This window comes from Palaemon carinicauda, chromosome 25, assembly GCF_036898095.1.
Source record: "Palaemon carinicauda isolate YSFRI2023 chromosome 25, ASM3689809v2, whole genome shotgun sequence".
Classification (NCBI taxonomy): domain Eukaryota; kingdom Metazoa; phylum Arthropoda; class Malacostraca; order Decapoda; family Palaemonidae; genus Palaemon; species Palaemon carinicauda.
The window spans coordinates 81887481-81897480 of NC_090749.1; the positions used below are offsets into that span (position 1 = coordinate 81887481).

The 10000-nt window shown below is 40.9% G+C and overlaps 2 protein-coding genes across 2 annotated transcripts; both read left to right on the forward strand.

Annotated features, from left to right (window-relative positions):
* Positions 1-4121: 4121 nt before the first annotated feature.
* On the forward strand, positions 4122-5411 carry LOC137619110 (uncharacterized). Its single transcript, XM_068349299.1, has one exon. It carries the CDS (start codon positions 4122-4124, stop codon positions 5409-5411), a length of 1290 nt encoding a protein of 429 aa, XP_068205400.1.
* A 157-nt stretch (positions 5412-5568) lies between these two features.
* On the forward strand, positions 5569-6195 carry LOC137619111 (uncharacterized). The gene has a single exon (XM_068349300.1). The coding sequence runs from the start codon at positions 5569-5571 to the stop codon at positions 6193-6195; it is 627 nt and encodes a 208-aa protein (XP_068205401.1).
* The last annotated feature ends 3805 nt before the right edge of the window (positions 6196-10000 follow it).

A 10000-nucleotide genomic window follows, 5' to 3' on the forward strand; every position in this document is an offset into this window, starting at 1 on the left:
CTTACCTAAAAGAATTAATAATTCAATGTATTATCTTTTCAATTGGATTGTTAATGTCGGCATTTTAATAATGAAATATATATTACTAATAGCTCTATAAGGTATGTTTTTTTTTATGTGACTTCAGTGTACTTCAGGTAATTTTGACCATAGGTGCTTCATAATTGTTATTTTAACCATCACTATAATTATTATTATCATTATTATCATCATCATTATTATTATTATTATTATTATTATTATTATTATTATTATTATTATTGTAAAAGTAGGGAAATTTCGCGCAAGAATATTTCACTTTTCCCTGCGAAACTTTGAATGACTGTTTGTGGTAAATCCAAAATTTGTAATTAAATTTTGGTCACTAATAGAGGCGTACACGTTTTCAAATAATAAGAAAATTAAAATAAGGAAGTTTCCTTCAGAAACAATAATTATGGGGGACGCCTTTATATATTAGTAACAAAAGAAAACAAAAGGAACCATCGGTCCATCTCCCGCCGCCCTCTTGTCAAGCGCTTGGGACAGCGGCAGGTGAGTCTTTCAAACAGTACCCGGCGTTGGGAATGGACGTGTTTGATAGAGTCCACATTGACGACCTTTAGATGGAATTATAAGGTAAGCATCACAGTGTTCTGAGATTTATAGACGTAAAAGGGTTGTCAGGGTTGCTGTTTAAATAACAATAGCTAATTAGGGCTGCTAATATGATGAAATATAGATACATGAAAATAAAGTGAGAGATATGCTTGCTTTAACGATGGCGTACTCTCGGTAGGGACTTGCCTGCGGCCCATGAGGGAAGAGAGCTGGACGGTCTTTGCAGTGGGCATACAAACTGTTCGGTAAGTAAAGGATGTTATCAAGAGGTCTTTACAATTTAATGAGGGAAAATAGAGGTCGTAAGGGGTTAGGCTAGATAAAATATGCCACAGATCGAATGACTATTTAGTGGAATTCTTTCTTGACTTTAATGATGCCTATTAATGTTTAATGCATATTTCTTAAAGATTTGATATACAGTATAGCAGAACCAAGGGATTCACCCGCCTAGTATTACGAATTTTGTAATCAAGTTATCATACCAGAGGTCTTTATTGGAAATGTTAATAAAAAATGTGTAATATGCAAGAAATAGAATACAAAGGAATTACAATTACTGAAATTAAAGCAATAGAGTTTTTTTTCCAATAAAACAATTTTGTTTTGAAATATGTTAGAGAATAGGGATTTTCTTTGAATATGTTTTTTTTTCTTAGATTAATTGAAGATTTGCCACCATGAATTTCTCATTGTATGTAATTTTTCCAGTGACCTTCGACTAAATAAACTTCAAAATGGTCGACGAGTACTTTCACCATAACCCATAAAAAGGGCCGTTCAGAGTCACGAACTCCGTTTGGTGGAAGTTTATGGCACAGCGTGGGTGGAAGTCTGAGGAAGCCCGTGGAGTCACGCACCTGGTCCCTCTGGAAAGCTGAGAAAAAGGACAAGAAGTCGGCCGAGATCATGCAACTAAGAAGCTGAGTGGAGCAGAAAGAAAATTATGTTACATAATAAGCGCAATTAGGTATTGTCTGCTAATGTTTAAGGTTTGTTGCTGTCAACACGAGTGATAGATTTTTATTTATGAGGGTATTGGAGGTTCCTAAGTTGCAAGGCCTGATTATCTTATTAATATTTAGGATATTGACGAAGTTCATCGAAGAAATTGTCCTGAGGTGTAATATTTTTAGAAGTGACAATTATCTTGGTTTTTTATGACAGAGGAGTTGATGTTTAATTACAAATGGCTTTGAAAATTTCACATTTGAACTTGAGTACTTTATTTGTAATGCATTTTCAATTCGAAGGTGAGCAGGAATAGATGTGTGTAGTTCATTAAGACTTGGAGAAAGTCAGAATGTTGGGTTCTCAGGTCATTATTCATATATTTTAATTTTGATTTGGTAACCTCTGATCGTCGAGGGAAACCGTATGGAATATTCATAATGTGGTCTCTTGGTTCTGTATTTGGTTTGGGTATAATCGTCTACAGGTCCTTATAACTGGTTTTAGGTTAATGGTATCACAGTTTTGCTTTAATACATAAGTTTAGTTTGTATGTGGTATGAAAATACTTCTTGGAACGTCCAATTTGGAACCATAGACTCCTTTAAGGAAGGACTGCAACGTCCCCTGCTCGGGGTTTTTAACTTGAGTCTGAAAGATTAACTTGAGTCTGGACTAAAATTACTTCTAGAAGGGCTAGAAACACGTTCTCTGGATCAATATGGGGGTTTTTGAGGATGGTGAGTTCAATAGTAACATTTTCAACACCACCTGGGGTCATCTTCAAGGTCTAAAGGTCATTTATCAAGGTCAAATTTGTGAATTTTGGTCATTTTGCTCGTTTTTTGTGTGTAACTCATAAATGGTGAGAGATAGCTGATTATTATATGAGGCAAGTCTTCAGAGCTGTCTGAATTTAATATGTATTGTCATATATCGTCCTTCAAGAAAGGACTGGAACGTCCCCTGATCGGGGCTTTTAACTTAAGTCTGAAGGATTAACTTGAGTCCTGGACTAAAATTACTTCTAAGAAGGGCTAGAAACACGTTCTCTGAGTCAATATGGGGGTTTTTGAGGACGGTGAGTTCAATAGTGACATTTTCAACACCACCTGGGGTCATCTTCATCATCTTCAAGGTCAAAAGGTCACATTTCAAGGTCAAAATAGTGAATTTTGGTCATTTTTACTCGTTTTTGTGTGTAACTCATAGATGGTGAGGGATGGCTGATTATAATAAGAGGCAAGTCTGTAGTTCTGTCCAAATTTAATATATATTGTCAAAAATTGTATTACTCAAACATTCCAAACAAGCCCTAAAACAATGAAACACTAAAATAAGAAATAAAACGAGTAAAAATGACCAAAATTCACTATTTTGACCTTGAAAAATCCTCTATTTGGGTGCCACCTATTTCATAAGGGCAGAGGGGAAGACACCTCTCGGATAGGAGAAGGAAAAGCACCAAGCTAGGCTGAGTGTTTAACTAAGGCTAGGAAAGTTCCATGTAACAAAACTGCCCCGCTTTCATGTTGGTATTGTACAGGACCCCATATAGTAGATGAATGCCACCAAATATTTCAAATGGGACCCGAGGAAAAACTGGGAGCCATAAGGGAGTTGGGGCTCTGTTTTGGCTGTCTGAGAAGTGGTCATAGGTCTCAGTATTGCAGAAACAGGAAAAGTTGTAACATATGTAATGGAAATCACCTAACTCTGTTGCATCGACACCAGGAAGTAGAAGTGGTCCAAGGAGTAGAAGTGGTCCAGGAAGTAGAAGTGGTAGGATCTGGGCGCTCAAATAGAGCCTTAGTGGCTCAGGAGGAAGGTACACATGAGAAAATTGCTATGTTCAGGGCAGTAAGAGGAGGTAGCATTGGTACAGGGATGTCAGTTATGCCGATAAGGATTAGGTCAAGGGAAGGGAGGTTTTGACGAAGGCTTTCTTGGGCAATGGGAGTTCCACATGCTTTGTCTCGGAAGCTTTAACGCAGACCCTAGGCTGCACTGAGAGGCAGGACGTTAAGGTGAATGTTGAAACCATCAATGGAGTAGAGGAAGTTGCATGCAGCCTGGTCTCGGAATTGTCAGTATTGGATTATGAGGGCAAGACTTGCATTACACTCACCCCGGGGTTAAGTGCCTCTCGCATACCAATTGATGAGTGTGATGTGGTCAGGTCCGGAGATCTGGAACGCTGGCCCCACTTGCGAGAGATTTACATCCCAGATGTATATGCTGAGGTAGGTTTATTAATTGGGAACATTGTCCCTCTCCTGGTCGAGCCAAAGGAAGTTATCAATTCAACATGCCTCCATGAACCACATGCCATACAAACATTATTGGGCTGGGTAGTATGTGAAGCAAAGGACAAAGGGTGTCAAGAGCATGTCAATAGGATCCAAGTCACAAGCCAGCGCCCTGAGTTAGACCGCATGCTGGTTGAGAGTTATATTCGCGAGTATGACAATGTTGCATCTAACAGAAGCGAAATGTCTGCAGAGGACAGGAAATGGCAAGAGATAATATAGAAAGGGGTTAGAACTGTAGGAAGAAGTTACGAGGTGCCAATGCCTCTGCATGGCAAACATGGACACTTGCCAGAAACAAGGGACATCGCATTGCGCCGTATGCACAGCCTTCGTAAGAAGCTATTGAAGGATGGTAACTATTATAAGCAGTATAGTGCCTTCATGACAGAGATGCAACAGAAAGGCTATGCTGAGCAAGTGACCACAGCCAGCCCAGGAAATGTGTGGTACATTCCTCATTCTGGTGTGCAGCATCCAGACAAGCCAGACAAGGTCCATGTTGTATTTGATTGTGCAAGCAAGGTGGAGGGTACATCATTAAACGACCTACTATTGCAGGGACCTGATATGATGAACTCTTTGCTGGGTGTGTTGGTAAAGTTTAGAGGAAGTCTATTTGCCTATAGAGGAGATATAAATATTATTTTCTATCAGGTACGGGTACCAGAGCAACAGCGGGACTACCTCAGGTTCTTTTGGTGGGAAAATAGTCTTGACGAGGAACCCAAAGAGTGGAAAATGGCAGTTCACCTGTTCGGGGCCTGCTCTTCTCCGAGCATTGCAAACTTCATGCTGAAACAGACAGCAAGCGACTTTAAGAATGAATTTTCAGAGGAAGCACGATTCACAGTTGCCAACAACTTTAATGTAGATGACTGCTTGAGAGCCGAGGATCGCAAAGATGCACTGTTAGTCAATTTGTTAGAGGTTAAGGAGCTCTGTAAAAAGGGGAGATTTACATTGACAAAGTTCAGTAGCCCATGTGTGGAGTTTATGTCATCCATCCCGAGGGAGTGGTACAGTAGGAGCACCTCAGAGCTTATAGACGAATCAGAGTCACATAAGACAAAGGCTTTAGGAGTACAGTGGAACTTGGCCACTGATGAATTGGGTGTCCGAGCAGAGCTAGTATCAGTTTCAAGGACTAAGCGTGACTTGTTGTCAGCCATAGCCTCGATTTACGATCCACTCAGCATATTGGCGGCAGTTTTAATCGAGGGTAGGGTCATCATGCAGGACCACTGCCGATTAAAGATAGCCTGGGACATGGAATTGGACTCTGACACTTACGGGCCGCATCAAGGCGTGAGCAAAGAAGCTGAGCCAGACCAGCAGGATAAGTGTGCCAAGAAGCCTGAAGGTTATTTCATGGGAATCAGCCACTCTAGTACAGTTGCATTTGTTCTCAGATGCAAGCGTCATGGCTTTAGGAGTAGTGGCATACTTGCGGGTCTCGGATCCGTGGGGAAATGTATCTTGCAGATTCATCATGGGAAAGGCAAGGGTAGCACCACTGAAGCATGTTTCAGTGCCCCGCCTAGAGCTTAGTGCAGCGGTACTGGCCGTAAGACTTGAAAGCACTATTCTGACCCTGATAGATTTCATGGTAGATGGGGTCTATTATTGGACCGACTCAAAAACCGTCTTGCGATATATTAGGAATGATCAGGTCAGATACCAAACATTTGGGGCAAACTAAGTTTCTATGATAAGGGAGGGCAGTGATCAGAAAGAGTGGAGGTATGTTAACTCTGAGTGGAACCCAGCAGACGATGCAACACGTTCCAAGCAGTCCGAAAGGTGGAGAAAAGGGCTGGAGTTTCTGTTAAAGGAGGAGTGTTTCTGGCCACCTGAGCCAGCTCAAATGTCAGAAGGTGTGGAAGGATTAGAAGTTAAGCGTGAGATAAGACCAACAGGAACTAGAGGCTACCAAATAATTAGTTACAGGATTGGGATGGACATCAGGCAAACAAGTATGTATAAAATCATCCACCACTATTCCAGGTGGATCAAGCTCCTTAAAGCTTTGGGTTGGTTGTTGCTATTTGCTAGGTACATTACTTATAAACAAAGGCAGCTGCTCAGCGAGCTAGATATGCATTTGTCCACTGAAATTATTAGCTTGGCAGAGATGGTGGTAGTGCAGGTAACACAGCGTGCTGATTACGAGATAGAGATAGAGAGCTTTGAGAAGGGAGGTACTATCAGAGTTTCTAGCTCCCTAAGAAGGTTGAAACCAATCCTGAGAAATGGGCTTCTGTGCATTGGAGGTAGATTATTTTTTGGCAAATATCTCTCTGAGCGAAAGGCATCCAATTATTTTGCCGTATGAGGGCCACTTGACAGACATGGTGATCTAGTATTATCATGAGCATTTTAACCATATGGGTGTAATGCATGTTCTGAGCCTGATGAGGGAGAAATTTTGGGTAATTAAGGGCCATGCAGCAGTGCGACGCGTGCTGAGTAGATGCGTCAGGTGCCGCAGGGCACATGGAAAGGTTATCGAGCAGCTAATGGTCGATCTACCACCTGATCGCGTGGAGTCGGGTAAACTCCCATTTTATCGCACCGGGTGGACCTTTTTGGGCCATACTTCGTAAAGCGAGGCAGAGCACAGATGAAGCATTGGAGAGTTATATTCACTTGCTTGAACATGAGGGCCATACACTTGGAGGTAGCCTCAAATCTCACATCAGACTCATTCATTAGTGCCTTCAGGAGGTTTTTAGCTCGTCATGGTCAGGTCAAGACGGTTAGATGCGACTGCAGCACTAATATTGTGGGATCGCGGAAAGTTCTCGACTCCAGTTACGAGTTCTTGGGAGGAAACAAGGTGTGCAATGAGTTGCTCAGGTGTGGGGCGGAATTTATTTACAATCCTCCTGGCGCCTCACATTTTGGAGGAGCATGGGAACGGTTGATAGGTGCCGTGAAGAGGGTCTTAGATATAGGCTTAGGGACACAGCAATTGGATTATGAAGGGCTATGCACACTCTTTTGTGAAGTGGAGGCAACGGCTAACCGTAGGCCCCTTACTGTCGTCAACTCAGACAGTAGAGACCTGGTTCCACTCACACCGAAGAAGCTTTTAAACATGGGAGATTCGCCTATAGGCTGCGACATTGCAATAGGTAGCCACTCTAAGCATAGATGGAAGCAGTGCAGCATATGGCCGAGTAGTTTTAGGCCTGTTGGAAACGTGAATACCTGCTAGGGATACAACAGCGATAAGAATGGTTCAAAGAGCGACAAAATGTCAGGATAGGAGACGAAGTCCTTATGGTCAGGGAGAATGAAGCACGCTGCCATTGGCTGGAGTAGTGCAGACTAAAGTAGGGAAAGATGGTTTGGTGGGGACGGTGACTGTCAGGAGAGAGGGCAAGGAATACGACAGACCGCTGTCGAAGCTTGTTTTAATTTTGGAGGAGACGGATCTAATGGGCATTACTAAACGATAAGATGTTGAACCCTCTTGTGCTCAAGAGGTTTCAAAGGGGCGGTTGTAAACGCAGGGAAATTTCATGCAGTGAAATTTCATGCAGGGTAATTTCACTTAGGGAAATTTCACTTTTCCCTGCGAAACTTTGAATGACTGTTCGTGGTAAATCCAAAATTAGTAATTAAATTTCGATCACTAATAGAGACGTAAACGTTTTCAAATAATTAGAAAATTAAAATGAGGAAGTTTCCTTCAGAAACAATAATTATGGGGGACACCTTTATGTGTTAGTAACAAAAGAAAACAAAAGGAACCATCGGTCCATTTCCCACCGCCCCCCTGTCAAGCGCTTGGGACAGCGGCAGGTGGGTCTTTCAAACAGTACCTGGCGTTGGGAGTGGACGTGTTTGATAGAGTCCACATTGATGACCTTTAGATGGAATTATAAGGTAAGCATCACAGTGTTCTGAGATTTATAGACGTAAAAGGGTTGTCAGGGTTACTGTTTAAATAACAATAGCTAATTAGGGCTGCTAATATGATGAAATATAGATACATGAAAATAAAGTGAGAGATATGCTTGCTTTAATGGTGGCATACTCTCGGTAGGGACTTGCCTGCGGCCCATGAGGGAAGAGAGCTGGACGGTCTTTGCAGTGGGCATACAAACTGTTCGGTAAGTAAAGGATGTTATCAAGAGGTCTTTACAATTTAATGAGGGAAAATAGAGGTCGTAAGGGGTTAGGCTAGATAAAATATGCCACAGATCGAATAACTATTTAGGGGAAATCTCTCATGACTTTAATGATACCTATTAATGCTTAATGCATATTTCTTAAAGATTCGATATATAGCAGAACCAAGGGATTCACCCGCCTAGTATTACGAATTTTGTAATCAAGTTATCATACCAGAGGTCTTTATTGGAAATGTTAATAAAAAATGTGTAATATGCAAGAAATAGAATACAAAGGAATTACAATAACTGAAATTATAGCAATAGAGTTTTTTTCCAATAAAACATTGTTGTTTTGAAATGTGTTAGAGAATAGGATTTTCTTTAAATATGTTTTTTTTTCTTAGATTAATTGAAGATTTGCCACCATGAATTTCTCATTGTATGTAATTTTTCCAGTGACCTTCGACTAAATAAACTTCAAAATGGTCGACGAGTACTTACACCATAACCCATAAAAAGGGCCGTTCAGAGTCACGAACTCCGTTTGGTGGAAGTTTATGGCACAGCGTGGGTGGAAGTCTGAGGAAGCCCGTGGAGTCACGCACCTGGTCCCTCTGGAAAGCTGAGAAAAAGGACAAGAAGTCGGCCGAGATCATGCAACTAAGAAGCTAAGTGGAGCAGAAAGAAAATATTGTTACATAATAAGCGCAATTAGGTATTGTCTGCTAATGTTTAACCCTGGAACGGTACGGTGGGTTGTCCGCGACCCCGAGCGTCAAAAAGAAAGAGGTTTTTCTCACGTGACTCACCGCCGTGACTGAATTTGTGGGTGATCGACCTGCAGTAGGTGTCTCGCCTACACGCTCTAGTAGTGTCCAGATGTGCATTGCTGTAGCTGTACTCCTTCCCCGATTTCTGAGACGCGTCGGGGTCGAGCGCGACCGAGTTTATCCTTCTAAGGTAATTTGCATAATTATCAAAGTTATTACGTATTATGAAATTGTCGTAGAACGGTGCAACTTGTATAGGTTATCAGTTGTGGAAAGTCTTGGTGGATTGTTTGGCTACCATGTGCATGATTTTTTTTTTTAGTTAAAATGTCGTTCATCACCACGAGGCCCATTTTACCGCTAGTGCCCCTTTTTCATTTTTTTTCATTTTTTTTTCCAAGTCATTTTTCCGTAAGATATTGCCAAATAGTGTCGTAAAACTTTTGCTTTTTTAGTGTTGGAAAGTGTGTCTAGATGATCTGGCTACCCATGCGTGACTTTGTTTTTGTCAGATACGACGTAGTTATTGGTATATTGGGTATTTAACTGCGATGGCCAATTCCTGTTTTTTTTCAATATTTGTAAAAATTTACTACGTAGTAAGAATTGCCGTATATTATTGATTTTTTTTCATGTTTATGTGTTAGAAAGTGTGCCTTGATGGTTGGGCTAACACGTGCATGTCTTTTTTTTATCTGAGATGCCGTATATTAGAATGTTGAGCCTTTTACCGCGAGTACCCCTTTTTAATTTTTTTTCCATTTTTTTGCCAAGTCATTTTTCCGTAAGATATTGGCAAGTAGTGTCGTAAAACTTTTGCTTTTTTAGTGTTGGAAAGTGTGTCTAGATGATCTGGCTACCCATGCGTGACTTTGTTTTTGTCAGATACGACGTAGTTATTGGTATATTGGGTATTTAACTGCGGTTGCCAATTTCTGTTTTTTTTTCAATATTTGTAAAAATTTACTCCGTAGTAAGGAATTGCCGTATATTATTGACTTTTTTTCATCTTTATGTGTTAGAAAGTGTGCCTTGATGGTTGGGCTAACACGTGCATGTCTTTTTTTTTATCTGAGATGCCGTATATTAGAAAGTTAGCCATTTTTCCGCGAGTGCCCCTTCTTATTTGTTTTGCATTTTTTTGCTTAGTCATGTTACCGTAAGGAATTGGCAAGTAGTGTCGCAAAACTTATATTTTTATAGTGTTGGAAAGTGTTTCTGGATGATCTGGCTACCCATGCCTATT

Excerpts from the sequence above, each read along its gene's own strand:
- LOC137619110 (XM_068349299.1), top strand. The coding sequence starts at position 4,122 with ATGCCTCTGCATGGCAAACATGGACACTTGCCAGAAACAAGGGACATC.
- LOC137619111 (XM_068349300.1), top strand. The coding sequence starts at position 5,569 with ATGATAAGGGAGGGCAGTGATCAGAAAGAGTGGAGGTATGTTAACTCT.